The sequence below is a fragment of the Sipha flava genome, unplaced genomic scaffold (genome assembly GCF_003268045.1).
Source record: "Sipha flava isolate LNK unplaced genomic scaffold, YSA_version1 103_pilon_pilon, whole genome shotgun sequence".
NCBI lineage: Eukaryota > Metazoa > Arthropoda > Insecta > Hemiptera > Aphididae > Sipha > Sipha flava.
In genome coordinates, this window is record NW_020271717.1 from 1741716 (window position 1) to 1757724 (window position 16009).

At 31.6% G+C, this 16009-nt stretch overlaps 2 protein-coding genes across 10 annotated transcripts; one reads left to right on the forward strand and one right to left on the reverse strand.

Annotated features, from left to right (window-relative positions):
* The first annotated feature begins 321 nt into the window (after positions 1 to 321).
* Positions 322 to 4541, forward strand: LOC112681999 (phosphatidylglycerophosphatase and protein-tyrosine phosphatase 1). 3 transcript variants are annotated; one of them, XM_025552446.1, is made up of 6 exons: positions 322 to 618; positions 1413 to 1565; positions 1728 to 1808; positions 3293 to 3484; positions 3633 to 3738; positions 4297 to 4541. In XM_025552446.1, the coding sequence occupies exons 2-6, from the start codon at positions 1428 to 1430 to the stop codon at positions 4320 to 4322; spliced, it is 543 nt and encodes a 180-aa protein (XP_025408231.1). In that variant the 5' UTR covers positions 322 to 618; positions 1413 to 1427; the 3' UTR covers positions 4323 to 4541. The 3 variants fall into 3 exon arrangements, with proteins under 3 accessions (XP_025408231.1, XP_025408213.1, XP_025408222.1); XM_025552428.1 differs by lacking the exon at positions 4297 to 4541 and adding an exon at positions 3814 to 4122; XM_025552437.1 differs by lacking the exons at positions 322 to 618; positions 4297 to 4541 and adding exons at positions 664 to 829; positions 3814 to 4124.
* A 1652-nt stretch (positions 4542 to 6193) lies between these two features.
* LOC112682055 (jerky protein homolog-like) lies at positions 6194 to 10892 on the reverse strand. 7 transcript variants are annotated; one of them, XM_025552540.1, is made up of 5 exons: positions 10684 to 10877; positions 10329 to 10616; positions 10070 to 10257; positions 8841 to 8933; positions 6194 to 8355 (listed from the first exon to the last, which is right to left on the reverse strand). In XM_025552540.1, exon 5 carries the CDS (start codon positions 7826 to 7828, stop codon positions 6242 to 6244), a length of 1587 nt encoding a protein of 528 aa, XP_025408325.1. In that variant the 5' UTR covers positions 7829 to 8355; positions 8841 to 8933; positions 10070 to 10257; positions 10329 to 10616; positions 10684 to 10877; the 3' UTR covers positions 6194 to 6241. The 7 variants fall into 7 exon arrangements, 4 of the variants coding, with proteins under 4 accessions (XP_025408325.1, XP_025408319.1, XP_025408304.1 ...); XM_025552534.1 differs by having other exon boundaries at positions 10070 to 10231; positions 10329 to 10877; XM_025552519.1 differs by having other exon boundaries at positions 10102 to 10257; positions 10329 to 10877.
* Positions 10893 to 16009: the final 5117 nt, after the last annotated feature.

Genomic DNA, 16009 nt, shown 5'->3' on the forward strand with positions numbered 1-16009 from the left:
GTCTGTCACGGTGTACAACAATGCTTCACGTTCCAATGTCATATTCCTTTCGTACGGTCGTTATTCGTGATGTCGATCCGCTGCTACGCCATTTCGTCTAGAAATCGTCGTAAACGTTCACATCCATCACCGGTCCGCTGTGTCGTGCGCGCGAGCTTCGTCGGGACGACAAAGGAGACCGGGCGCGAACGGTTCCGTTTAGCGAAACTGGAAGTTACCGCCGCCGCGTCATTCTCGGGACGTCCGTGTGGCGCTATCTGCACACGGCATCACAACGTCGGCGTACGATAACCGCACTGAAACATTTGACCCACATAAACACCTATGAATAATAATAATAATAATAATTATCTTCTCTCGTCCTACGGATATTTTTTTTCATTCATATATTATTTTCTCGGCGATTTTTCGCGTCGTCCCAACACCCGTTCGCGATCAGTGCCCAGCAGCCGCGGTCCTCGCATTCTTCCGAAAGCGTCGCGACCGTAGACCTACTTTTTTTTCCCCATACGGTCCGCGTTCGCTCGCGTCGCCCTGGACCACTTTCCACGACCGGTGAGTAGACGACGACGACACAGCAAACGTCACTGAAGCGTCCGGTGGAACTAGCCGCCACGTGTGAGTACTGTCTTTCGTTTCGTTTATTTTACCACCTATCCGTCGTCGAATCGCGCCCCACGAACAACGGTCTCCTAATAGTCCTGTAAATTGGTCCACGTCACGTTGTGTTCGTCCTGGTGTCACCATCTTTCACAGATTGGCCCCGTTTGCCTACGTGTCCTGTAGATATACCTGGGATAGATTTTTTGGTCATTCCAGAAATCGATGGGTACTTTCTGAAATATTTCTATTCGTCGCATGTTTGATTCAAACATTTTAAACACTTTAGTTTTAATTCAATTAGGTCTGTAGATACGTATGTTAGTAATTACTTGATGATTTGACATTTTTTCTCATGACCTACTTAAGCATACATTTAATGCCAGTCGATATTCAAACTTAGACTTGAAATGTTTTTCCGCTTATTATTAACATCTAAATCAACAAAATAAATCCATATGTTGTACCCTTACATGTTATTCCTATGGTCGATAAAAACTATTTTGAAATTTCATGGCGTTTAAATTGTTCCTTAATCTTTCAAAATATGACCGCATTTGAAGAGAATAACTTAATTGAATTAGGTTTAATACAAAATTTCATAGGTGAAGTTTCAAATATATTTTTAATATATGTTACATATACGATATTTCTGTTTTAACATCTACTGATTAATTTATTCAGCTTTTATAAAAACCAAATACAAATATGATATTTTTAGATGAAGTATCTCCATATATGTATACAAGCATTTCCATTATTCATAAGCTTTTGAAAAATTGTATTACTAATGATTTTATTTTTGATTTCAGACTATCTATCCTACAATGTTTGCTCGTGTCACATTTTATCCAACGCTTTTATATAATGTATTTATGGAAAAGGTTACTCAGCGTAACTGGTATGACCGAATTGATGAAAATGTTATATTAGGTGCATTACCTTTTAGGAACCTCAGTCAAAAAGTAAGTATTTCATTTATTACAATATTTTAACACTGTGTGTAATGACATAGTGTTTACATTTTGGTTTTACAATGAGGTTTTTAATCACCTTAAGTTAGTTTTACATGAATTAATTGATATTTGAATAATTTATAATTATTAAAATAATTGTATATTTTTTAGTTAATTGATGAAGAAAATGTCCGATGTGTAATTTCAATGAATGAATCTTATGAACTGGAACATTTTACACCTCAACCAGATGTAAGTTTTGTTTTACACTTTTGAGTATAAGTTTGTGTAACCTTTTGTCATACTATAATGTAGAATTTCTTTTATTTATATTCTTATAGTTAACCTATTGTATAATTAATCTTGTTATTTAATTATCACAAGAATACTATTTTCTTACTATTGTTTGGTGAACAAAGTCATTTTTTGTTGTCACTATTGTTTTCTAAATTATTAAGTTCACCTTTATTTTTATCAGTGTTTATCATTTTCATACTAAAAGTTCAATATTTTCTTTTTTATTCATATAAACAACATATGATTAATCAAATACATTTTTTACCTTTGTACATAAATGTTAATAATATAAGATGGATAAGATGAATAAAAAAGCCTTTTAGTAATATGTGACATATTGCAATATATTCAGTTAGTTATTATGAACAATTCATAATTTTTAATAATTTTTTCATAATTTAACAATTCATGTTTTAATATACATATAACATAATAAATAAAAAATGAAGGTTATTAATCATTTTTGTACTGAATAATCATATTATTTTTTTAAATCAAAATTATTTGTAAAGGTTTGCACATTTATGCAATAATACTTCTTAATATGAACATTTATTTTTATATATTGATTAAAATTATATTTATTAATTATTATTGTTATTAATATAAATATTTTTTATACTTTTTTATTGTGTTAGAATTATTTAAAAATAAACAATTTTGTTTTTAATATATTATTTATCATTATATATTATAGTATAATGAATTTATTTTATTTTTTATTTACACAAATATTCACTAGTAGTGTTTATATGTATAATTTTTGTTTGTTAAATTTAATTTGTCACATAGTGGTTTTTATTTATTTTATTTTATTGGATTTTAATATGAATAATGGAAAAAGGTGTTTTAGATTTTTAAATTAATTAAAACAAACATTCAGAAAGTTACAGTTACAGTTAGTTACAGAAATATATAATGAAAGTAGTTTAATATTATCAATATTAAAAATAAGTAAAATTGTATTCTCTACTTAAATAATTTATTTTGGTTTTTAGTTTCTATTAAGGAATATTTTTTCAGTTATTAACCTTTAGCATTGATTTCTGTAGAATTTATTTTTAATTTTAATCAAAATTAGAATCATGTTTTAATTAAAAATATATTCTGTAGTTTGTTTTATAGATGGTTATTTATTTTTTATATAATTTATAAAATGTATTTACAATAAATAAAAGTGACAATATATTATAGAGTATGTATGAATTTAATAAAAGTTAATTCAATTTTTAATTTATGATTTTTGTTAATTTGGATAAAATTCAAATAGAAAGATATTTATGTTAAAAATATTAATATTATATAAAGTGCAATAATTTGTATTAGTATGATCTATAATATTATAAAACGGAAATGATTTTTTATAAAAAGATAGTGGACAGTAAATAGTATTATGTAAGTTAATAATTTATATTACCTTAATTGTTATTTTATTTTAGGAATGGAATAAAATGGGAGTTGAACATTGCCAGTTGAGTACAAGGGATATTTTTGAAACACCATCACATGAAAAATTAATTCAAGGGGTATCAATAATGGAATCATTTTCAAAAGATGGAAAAACTGTTTATGTACATTGCAAGGCAGGTCGAACTCGTAGTGCTACCCTTGTAGGCTGTTATTTGATGTCTGTATGTGTATAAATATGTATTTATTTAACATGAATTGAATTAAACTTTATTTTATAAAATGTAGATTTGAATTAAAATAATATTATAAAGTTTAGAATATTGTTTGACAAGTTTATCACCAGTATTTTAATTATTATTATATTTATAGAAGCACAATTGGACTCCTGAACAAGCAATCGATAATATTGTATCAAAGCGGCCTCATATTTGGCTTCGTAATCAACAATTAGAGAGCCTCAAAAAATATTACGATGGTAATAACTCAGTAAAAATGTTATAAATTATTTAAATTTAAATTCATTTTTTTTGTTTGGTGTTATTTTCCTTAGCTGTGGTTAAAGAAAAAATTAATGCTTCCAAAATGGATAGCAATTAAAAACAACTACATGCTATGACCAATAACAATCATTATGCTCGTTTTAGAATATTAACATTTCGAGTTATTAACAACATATCTTCATAACTACGAACAACTCTAACACTAGTTTTAATAAAAGAGTACTTTAATAATATGTTTATAATTCTTCTAGTTAAGTCTAAATGTACTTTGTATTGCATTGTGTTGCTCAATCCTCTTCAAATTATAAATTTTTATAACCCCTAGATTTTACATTATTATTCGTAATTTATGAATTTTCTTTATTGGTGAAGTGTTTATTTATTTATAGGCTGTGATTAGTTTTTTTTGGTAAAAGTTTAAGTTTTGTTTTTTTTTCAAACAGATATTTATTTTGCTTTCGTATAGATATAATAGATGTTTTTTTTTTAAATATTATGACTAATTTATGTATTTACTTTATTAATTATTTTAGATAAATTGCTACGGGGTGGGGGTTAATTGGACAATTAAATTTAATGATTCATACAACTCCAGAGCGTGGATGAAAAATGAACTTGCTATAGTTTGTAAATTTTTTTTCTTCCAATTTTATTGAATGTTTCTCATAGACTTGAATTATTATAATATTACTACTTAGAAGACTTATCAATACATCCAGTGACAATAATTTTTTTATACCTAGAATTAATTTTTATAAAATATACTATTGAATTATGTAATAACTAATAATTGTGTTTTAATTTTACTATTATTTACTTATGTAATTGTCAGCGCATTATACTTTTTGTATGTTCGTATTAAATATTTTAATTTTTAATTATTTAATCACCAAATCACATATTATATTGTATCTATTTGTGTGTACTTTATCTTCTTTATTTGGTGATATAATTTAAAGTTTTTTCAAGTATTGTGATCATTAGGTTATATTTTTATTCATTATCTAAGTGTTATCATTTTATTTTACAACCTTTTTATACAATAGCCTGTTTAATAATATATTATATGAAAATGTTTTATTATCGTCAATAATTGTTAATTTAACAGCTGACTGAATGTTTACAATACACCAAGTTAATAAACATTGATATAGAATTATTTATCTAGATATACCATTAGTTAAGTAGAAATATTATATTTTTTTATTCTACAAGCAGAAAGTATCATGTTTTCTTTGTAAAAAAAATTAATCATTTTAAAATTCAATTAAATATTTTATTAATACACACAACATTGGGTCAAAATTATTTTATTATTTTTGTCAAATTATTTATGTTTAATCAGTAGTATTTTCTTTTTTTATTTCAATTTTCAGTTAATAATTAATTTGTGCTACTGCTATTCAATTATAATGTATATAAATGTTTTTTTATGGTTAATAAAATAATTTGTGCGATTTATATAGAAAATATAGGGATAAAGTCCGTGTTATGGAAAAATTTAATTTAAAATTAATTGTCCCAAGTGTGTGTTTATTATTTAAACAAAACTTATAGTGGTTTTTGTTGTATATTAATATATAAATGGTTTATTGCCAAATCAATAATGTTCTTATAAGCTACGTATTTTGAATACTGTTTATTTTAGTATATTATTGGATATATATGGTAAAATAAAGAAAAAATGTATCAGAAGTTATGTAACTGTCATGGTTATTAAAATTATGTATCTTGTTTGTAAAAGGATTGAAAAATTAGAAATAAAATTGGATTGTTAATTAATTTATCCATTTTTTATTTTTTGTTGTGTTATTGTTTAATGGATTCATAAAATTATAGTACTGTTTTACTAAAAACATTTATTAATTGTAAGAACTATATTAATTATGGGACCACTATCATTATCAAAATAAACTTAATAAGTTTCTAATTTCTAAAATAATTTCTTAAAATTTAAACCAGTCATTATTTTATTCTTAAAATAACATGAAAATACTTTTAATTAAATTTTGCACAAAACTAATTTATTTTTATTATCAAAATGATATTTGTTACAAAATATTTTATCACAACAGGCTGTTATCTTATAGATTAATATAATCCCCAGGACTCTATATATATATATATATATATATATATATATATATGTGTATATATATATATATATTTGAATTGTAAAAATTCAATGGAAGACATCTATAGTACAATTAATATATTATTTTTATGTATCATATATAATGGGAAAATGATGGCTGTATATGAAATATAAATAATATCTCATACAGAAATATTTGAATTGAAACATGTATACAGTAGAATATTGATTAACTTTCGGGACAGTAACGGTTAACAGAAATATAATAATGTAAACCATAATTTATCAATAAATGCATATGTTTTACAATATCATTTGCAGACAAATTAAAAAAAAATAATAAATAATAAATACTAATAATATATGATGTTATAACAAAAATACTAAACAAAATAATCCGTCATCTGTTTTTTTGATGCACGAGCTTTTTGAGTGGCCATGTTACGTATTTTACGAAGAAGTAAGACCTGGGTTGCATTTGCCTCCTCTTGTACCTCAAACCAATCAATGCATTTTGATAACATTGCTTCTGCCTCTGCGTGGCTTATTGGCGGTTTTAAGTTAAGCGCTAAATCTTCGACGTCATCATCAACTTCTTTGTCAACAGCAGTAACATTACAAATAATTTGATCATCATTCAAAATTTCAAATCCTTCATCCTGTTTATCACTTTCTAACCAATCCGTTACTTCTTTTGTTGACAATATTTCACTGCTCAGTTCATTACAAAGTTCTACAAATTCTTCTACACTAACAGTTTCAGTTTCTTTGGATTTGTAAGGTATTATTTCAGGCCATAGTTTATTCCACCCATTCTTCAGAATTGGTACAGTCAGATCAGCCCATGCACTGGCAACATTGAAAATGGCATCTTTTATGTTGTAATTTTTCCAACATTCTTTAATACCTATAGTATTGTCAGATGACAGCACACTTTCGATTAAACTTTTTCTGTACTGACGCTTCATATTCTCAATTATTCCCTGGTCCATAGGTTGGAGAAGAGAGATAATATTTGTTGGGAGAAAGAAACATGTTATATTGCCATCGTCACTTTTCAGTTCTCCAGAGGGATGTGTTGGGGCGTTATCCATAAGCAGCAGCGCTTTCTGTGGCAACTGCTTTTCAGCGAGATGAACTTTTACTTGTGGTACAAACACTTTATGAAACCAATCCATAAATATTGTTAGATCCATCCAAGCACCTTTTTGTGCATAATAGTTCACAGGTAGTGTATTCAAATTTAAATTTTTAAATGCACGTGGTTTTTCGGATTTTCCTATCACCAGCAAAGGTAATTTATGATTGCCGGTTGCATTCGCACAGACCATTACAGTGATCCGATCTTTTTGATCTTTAAAATTAGTTGCTGTTTTATCCGAAAATGATGCCAGTGTTTTTTGTGGTAAAGTTTTCCAATTGAGTCCAGTTTCATCACAGTTATAAACTTGTTCTCTGACGAGATTAAGATGAGATTGTATTTTAGATTTGAATTTTTCCTTGAATTCAGCAACAACTGCGCTATTTTCACCAATTTTCTCTCCATTAATATCTAGTTGTCGAATGCTGTGACGAAATTTAAACTTATCAAGCCATCCCATACTTGCTTTAAAGTTTGGATCGCCATCTAGTTTTTTATTAATTATGCTTGCCTTAGCCATTATAATAGGACCTGAAAGTGGAATTCCTTGACTTCGTGCTTGAATAAACCACTGATACAAAACGTTGTCAAGTTGCTCATATTTTGCCGGTTTCATGGTTTTACGACTTTTTACATCTCCATCGTTGCTTTGCAATAGCAACACATGCTGCTTAATTTTTTCAGCATGACGTTTTATGTCATTCACTGTTGTTCTACCAACACCATAAATCTGAGCAATATTGGTAGCATTTTCACCATTTTTCAAACGTTTGATAATTTCAAGTTTTTGATTGAATCCTAAAACAACACGTTTCCGCTTTTCTGTCATATTCGAAACACGACAGAAACTAAAAATCCTAATAAACACTAATCCGCACACACAGGCTACTCGTCAGTCACTGGATAAATTCAATTTGTTTGTTATCGCCGCGTTTATTGCATTGATATTACAAACGTTAGTAACCGGGACGAGTTTATCGCAGTTCATCATTAACTTTTTTTTTGACGGTGACTGATGACGGATAACAGAGAGTGACGGTTAAACTAATTTCTACTGTAATGGCGAATTAAAAAAAAAAAAAATATTGAATAATTTTTTAGTTTTCAATTTCTACATTCTCAATATATTAATATTTGTCTGATATATAAACACTAATCATTTACTAACAATATTTTAATAGTAGTGTCTACATGATTTTACAGTACACTTCGCTTATTGTAGAGTTATAAGTTATATATATTATAGTATTAGTAGAAGATATGTATATTATTATAAATATAATAAAATAGTAGATGAATAAGATGTGTGCCGAAGACTGATGATACTCTTCGCAGATTTGTAATGAATAAATATCCCTGTGAAAATTACAAATGTTATTCAAGTCAGTTAAAATATTTATAGCCATGAGTATAGTTGAATTTTCAGTATAATACAATTGCTTAGGGTACTTCATTAATGTGACTACATGGTAAACATAAATATATAGAGAATTATTCACTTATTATAATTAATATCAAAAGTGAAATTTGTTATGTTACATTTTTTTATATTTTATGTTTTAAAGAAAATTGCAAAAAGTTCAAAGTAATTAAAAATAAATAAATAAATAAATCAAAACACTTTTTAGTTAATTAAAAAAAATAATAATTTTTTCAACAACTACAATAATAAGTCATTACAACTTATTGTTAACCATGTAGCCTCCCTTAATGAAGAGCATTAAATAAATATCCTATACTTCATGTATGACATAACAAAGGGAACAAGTGATATCTCATTGTTGAATGATTTTATGATAAAATTATGGAGATACACAAATTGTAGATCACAATATACTTACCAATGGACTGTTCAATTTATGATGTACATTTTATTGAAAATTTGGGAATAGTGTTGTACAAAACTTTGAAAAATTTCATTCATACCAATTAATCTATAAAATAAAAATACAATTTAAAGTTTCTGAAATATCACAATGTAATAATTATATTTTATTATTACATTAAATATATATATATATATATATGCATCGATATTTGAAACTATGGCATAAATCAACATTGATAATTATTTTGTACAACATTTTAATCCAGGTATAGTTAGTCACAAATGGAAATAATTCATCTGCATACAAAAATATTAGTAACGAATACTCAAGTTAGAATAATTTTAACTTTAATTTGAAAGTATAAGTGCTTTACAATTTACAAAAAAAAGATTCTTAAATGATTGGGTAAATACATCATTTGAATATAAGTTTTAATCTAAATCTGAACTCATAGTTTTATTTCAAGCAATCTAAATGTATCTCAATACTCCATCAAGGGTAAGCTATTTATCAAGCTATTTATGTTTATTTATTCTTAACACTACAATTATAAACATTAAATATATTTAATACATTTTATCTCAGCATATAAATGGTATTAATACTTATGCTATAATTTTAATTATTTTTACAATTTAATGAACATTTTTTATTATTATCACCAAATTCCATTATTGTTTATTCAAATTTTTACTAACAGTTAAAATCTATTAATATTACAATAAATTTTAATTGTAAATCAAAGTCAATTATTTTGGCCAGTTAAAGGCAATACTCCTTATTTGTCTAATGGTAAAATAAGAACTGATCTTATAGAACTGTAATTAATATACATGTATACTTAAAATCGTTTATAAGCATAATACTTTAGTTATAATATGATTTTTTTTTTTTTTCATTATAATACATATTTATGAAATTTTATTAGGTGTATATTTTTAAATTTAAGAAAATATAGAAAAAATTAAGTTAAAAAAATGACTGTTTCCCAATATCTTCCCTGATAGTAAGTGTTTATTGTAGAAGAAATGAAAAATTGCTCTTTTATTTAAAGCTTATTGAACAGTTACACTTGTAGGTGCACACTCAGGCAAGTAATATAACTCAGGATCTTTTATGCTCCTTATTCTGCCATTTTTCGTTTGATTCGGTATTTAGGCAATATTATTAAAACATTCATCCTGCAAGTTTTGACTGAATCGTTAAAATTTATAGATTGTATGCAGTGGAAGTTATCTTACTATTCACATATGATTAAAGTAACAACACATACATCATTTGAGAGAAAAATGAAATTTTCTAGGATACCAATCACTGATGCTATTCCAAAATGTGTCCAAATTGATATAGGTATTCCCATCAGATCAGCTACTGTATATGATACTTTTGACAACAACGAATAACTGATAAACCATCATCATAAATTATTCTGAATAATGAACCGTAAATAATACAAAAAAAATATTTAGTTGTACCCTCGCAAAACTATATATCACTTACTTTGAGTATTTGCAAGCATACACAGTATGGTCTTAAGTACCAGTAAGTATGTCAGAGGTGGTATATTTTTCAAACGCAATGCGTAGCACTAACCGGAGTCGTTGGGACAGTGGAGGAGACAAATCGAGTGTTCCGGAATTCAGTGGAACCGGCACGGAGACAGAACAACAAAAGCACTGAACTCTTGCCGTCAACCGGAAATAGTATCGAAAATATCACGATTAGCGTTTGAGAACTTTTGTTGATACATCGACGAGTTCGAGAATTCGGAGTTTGCCGAAACCTCGACTGAAATCGTAGAAGGTAATAAAAACTACAACGTTTTGATGAAGATAAAACAGTTATTTTCGTTTACTCAGATCGAACAGATTATTCACCGGGTTTCTAGATTTCAGAGTGGTTCGTATTAGGTGCCGTTGCAACGGTGGGGCCCAAGATCCACGGAGAAGAACGTGTAATACGAAACGGACCACTTGACAGATCTGGCGTCGAGTCGGTCGGCGGATCGTTGTCAATCGTCGCACGCCGATGATAGAGATAATGCTTAGGTATAACGCGCGTGACCGCGGTGGGTTCGTGTCGAGGAAGATACGAAAGTGGTGCGCACCGGCGGTAACGACGTGGCGCTGCGCTAGATGCCGCTGAGCAATGCGTCGACGTCGGCCGTCCCCGCGGTGTCCGTCTCACGAGCGCGTGCAACGGTCGACGGTGCCGTTTTGGCCGCGGCCGAGACGGGTTCCCTTGCATTCCGATCGATTGGCCGTCGGCCCGAGCCCTTCGCCGATGGAACGCACGCGGACGGGTACCGAGCGCGGCACAGGGTACGACACACCAGTGGCGCGTGCGAAATTCGATTTTTCACCTTTTTTTTTTTTTTTCCCCCCCGACCCCCGTCGCGCGCGCGGAGAATCCGTATCCTGGCCGACCACCGCGCGCGATATACTTGACCCGCAGAACGGACATCGGTACCTTTTGGTATTTATCTGCCCGTTCGCGCGACGACGGTCGATCGCAGCGGTTCATCGTTAAACGGCTTTCATGGCCGCCGCCGGCGGTCCAGAGAAAAAAAAGTGTTGTTTCCTTCGGACGCTCAAACGTTGTAGGTACCTACGGCGTTCGAACAGCAGCGCGACCGGGGTTCACTCTCGTCGGGGGAGGGGGGTGGGTTATGTGAAAAAATTGGGGTAAGTTTGAGTTATACAACACCCCCAAACCCCTACCTACCCAAGTTGCGCCGTTGAGTTCGAGTACTAGTCGTCTGACCGATCGTACCACGTCGAGACGGTACGCGAACAATACAATCGGTTGAAAATACAAATAATGAGAACAAAATTCACGTTACTTCGACCGTCCGACACTTTGAATTGCTATTGAACATTCTGTGGGAAAAAATAACGTTAAACACGGGTGACTGCATAGCTGATCTCTAAAAAATATTTTGACCTCAACCACGCGTGATTTTGGCAAGAGCAGGCTTAAATCATCACTGTTGATGTTTGGCTGCGGAAACGCGCGCAACGATTAGTAAACAATCGATATTGAAACCTTTGTTTGTGATGTATGCAGGCGTGCGCAGATTTGTAATTCAGGAGGTGCCGACAATAGTTTTGAGCCCTATCTTATCAAAACGTGCAGGTAAATTATAATAAGCAAACAATTAAATACCACACATAGCTTTAATTTTCTGTTTAATATTGTGGTATATCGTGGTCCCAATCAATATATATTCCTTGAATCTCGTATATTTTTTTCAGATGGATTCAACTATTTGTGATTTGTAGTTTTGCGATCAATTGTGGCTGTTATATTGTCAAAAGAGAAGTCTTTGCACGAAAGTATAGTTTATATTTTCTATAACGAAACATCATTTATTTTGTACCGAATATTTTTGAGTAAATAACATTTAATTTGACCACATCAGTTAAAATACGGGGTGCACACACTCGTGTCCACGCCTATGGTAATGCATACAAAATCTAACGAAATAATTTTCACCCGAGCGATAAATGTGGAGACCCTGGTGAAAAATAAATTTGCTTAGGTACCTAAAAGTGTATGACGAGTATAAAATTCACCCAATTGCAAACGGCTTCTAAACATTCCAAATGCCCGTGGAGGGAGGGCGGAGATAAATTGCAGAACGTAAATGTTTACAGCTTAAACGAGAGAGCTTTATCCCGAGCAATATTTCGACCTCAACCCTGGACGTGTATTCTAACAAGAGCGAGCTTAAACGATCACTGTTGTCGTTTGCGGCTGCTGTGACGGACGCGACGTCTTTTTCGACTTGCACTCGAGTACGTCGTTTTCGGTGCCGCCTACGTACCCACCGCAGGGAATCGGTTGGGTAGTTCGATCGGTACTTGAAATTCAAATCCGGCCACGGTCCCGCCGCTCGCAGTGCAATAGCTTTCGATTTCCCATCGATTCGACCGATGTTACGCTGTACGCGCGTAATACGTTATCCGCCGTTGGACGAACACGCCAAACGGCGTTTTACCGTGTCAAACGTGTCCCACGCGGATCTGAAAACACCAGCGGCCGGTCATTCCACCGCACATCGCTTTATTATCCGATCACCGTCCGGTTGTTGGCGAGCGCACAACAAAACGCTAGGCCGCGGCATTTGTCCTCGTAAACGTGAAATCGGCCGTCAGCTCCTCGCCGCGGAAAATAAATAATAAATAAATGGCGCGTCGACGTGTGTGCCAGTGCGCGGAACGGGTGCCCGCGGCGGAACGAGTGGTCGTCGAGTGGATTTTGATTTTTCAACGAGACGCTAACGGTTTTGGCACATTTTTTTTTTTATCCCGCCGAACCGTACTCGCATACGAACTGAACAACAAAAACACGAAACCGTCATTTTTTTTTTTTTCGTACATCTACAACAGTCCTCGTTGGACTTTTCTTCGGTTGTAACCGTGATCGATTTCAGTACACCTACGTGTAATTCTTTCTTTCCGAAGTTTCAATTTTTCTTTTTTTCACCTAACTATTATTCTAAATTACTTTTTAGTAAAATTAATCTTAAAACGTTGCTTGAACAGACTATTGTAACTGCTGTCAATGCATTTGAATCGTATTTAAATGAGCTTTTATAAATATAAATTCGGTAATCAGTGAAAAAAAAAAAAAAATAATAAAAAAACAAAATGTCGTATTAATTATATGATAAACCCGAAAATTCGATACCGAGGTGCGGCGATGCGATAGGTTGATAACCGTGTCGTAATAATTGAGTGCCGAAGTTTTTGCCGAGTCATTTAAAAGTTGTTGTTGCGACCGCCGTCGGCTATCAACACGATTCTGGACGACCATCACCGGATCCGCCGGTGCATCATAATCGCATGCAGCTGAAATATTCGGGTCGTTCTATCGCTCTCTCTCCCTCGTTCTCTCGCCAATCGCTTCGATTATTTTCCATAGGATTTCGCACGTGCACAACAATAATACCATGTGAAATTCGAGATCGCGCGTTGTTCCTTCGCCGTACACGCCAGAGCGCACACGTTAAAATGCGAAACCTCGCAGACCGAGACCATCACGTGCATTGTGTACGCGTAAAATAAAAAAAAAAAAATATGCACCTACCTACATTTCTTATTCGTGTTAACGTTAATAACCGTTTACCGCGTACTCGTTTTCTAGCGTAACAACATGCATTTACCGAGGGTCGGGTGGATCCTAAAAAAAAGTTAATTAATATTTATGGAAATCAATAATACCCAATTGTATACCTACATAGCCGTGCGCTGTGACGGACCGTAACGGCAGTTGCGGAAAAGTGCGATGAAAGCCATTTTACAATTTTACGATAAAGACTTTGTTTCACAAAAAAAAAAAAAAAAAAACTGATTATTAACGGATTAAAGCGCATAGAAATAGCTGAACGACATGCTATAGAGCAGGGGTGGCGAACCTTTTTTGGTTCAATTGCCAAATTTTACAAATTAAGGATTTGAAAATCGTTCACGTGCCCAAAGAAAATAATATTTTCTAAGAATAAAAATAAAATTACTGATATATTACATTATTTTTATTAAATTTTTGTAATTCCTAATGGAACACAAGCAGCAATCGTTTTATTGGTCGAAAAATGTATTTCCTTCAATTTTATTTAATTCGTTATGGCTTTCACAAACATAAGTTGACGACAAATATGAAATCATAAGGAATATTGTAATTTTTAAAATACATAAAATATAATTATAGTTATTATAATATTATATAATTAATTATGTAAATAAAGTATAAATAATATAAAAAAATATATAATTTGTCTTTTTTAGTTTCTTATAATCAACATTTTTTAAACAGTATAATTTCTTTTTTTTGTGTAAAATTTTTAATAATTTCAATTTTTGCTCGTGCCATAGGTTCGCCACCCCTTCTATAGAGTCACGGCGTTTATACTGTAAGCATATATTGTCGTGTTACATCTAATACTCTCCCAGGCACCTATTACGCGTTTTCTTTTAATCTCATTTCGTTGTACACGCAGCACTAAGTCGAAACCTCGTAGACCGAAAACCGCGCGGATCGCATACCCATTATGTACAATACAGACGAGTAAATGTTTGCCCACACTTTTCGAGGATATTCCCGTTCCACAAGTCGGTGTCGATGCACAAAACGAATTAACTCAAAAAAATTAATCGTCTGCACACAACGCGCACGGAACGAGTTGAAACCTTATATGTGAAATTCACCACGTCGCGTCGGTGTGTAAGTTGTGTACACATAATCGATGTGAATGTTTAAGACCGTCTTACTGAGAACACGTATTTTATACTAACACGTGCGTATCTATACACCAAGCGACCAAGTCCTTGCAAGTTTAATGTGCGTTGCGTTGCAACTGGTTCTCTGTAAACCCCGTTCGGATTACGCGAACACCACCAAATTAAATATGAAAAAGTTACGCATAACTTATTTTCTTGCTCGCTGGCGAAAACAAAGAGACAATTTAATACATATGTATACACGAGTAGATGCCGTGAAGATATAAAACATAAATAAAACTAAATAATGGGACGCAGCGGATTCGGCAACGAGGCTTTTGGGTGTTGAGCGCTCTTGTCTCATTTCGTTCACCTTGGCGCAAGACAATATATAATATGTTTCGTTATAATTTATTTTTTTTAAATTTGAACGCAACGATAAATCATCGTGTTTGAAAAACGATTCCGAACGCGGAGCTTAGTTTACCACTTTTGGTGTTCAAAACAAAAATAAATTGTGAGAAACAATTTTCTAAGTTAATATATATATATAAATGTAACAGAGCAATGTTACATGTGTTGTTCAGATATGATATTAATGCGTAGTACCAAGCAATAAAGTTTAACTTTTGTAAATAAGGCCATAGAACTTTTATGTACAATAATTATTTCTTCGTAAAGCAAATAATATATTCGACCTTTTGTGTTTGCTCTAATGTATAATGGACCTATATTTAAAATGTATTGTAGAAGAACATTAGATCAACGTTTTACATTAAAATTAAAAATTCAACTACCTCATACATAATTTGATTGAAGAAAAATTGGAAAAATGTAAAACATATTTAAAAAAATGTGAGTGATACTTTTAGAGCACTTTTACTAATTATCTATGTGGCCGAAATATCAAATACTTATACATGTACATCAATATAATATTGATATATTCCCAGTGCTCGA

Excerpts from the sequence above, each read along its gene's own strand:
- LOC112682055 (XM_025552540.1), bottom strand. The coding sequence starts at position 7,828 with ATGACAGAAAAGCGGAAACGTGTTGTTTTAGGATTCAATCAAAAACTT.
- LOC112681999 (XM_025552428.1), top strand. The coding sequence starts at position 1,428 with ATGTTTGCTCGTGTCACATTTTATCCAACGCTTTTATATAATGTATTT. Across the intron at positions 1,809-3,292 it reads ATTTTACACCTCAACCAGAT|GAATGGAATAAAATGGGAGT; the intron begins GTAAGTTTTGTT and ends ATTTTATTTTAG. Across the intron at positions 3,485-3,632 it reads TAGGCTGTTATTTGATGTCT|AAGCACAATTGGACTCCTGA; the intron begins GTATGTGTATAA and ends TTATATTTATAG.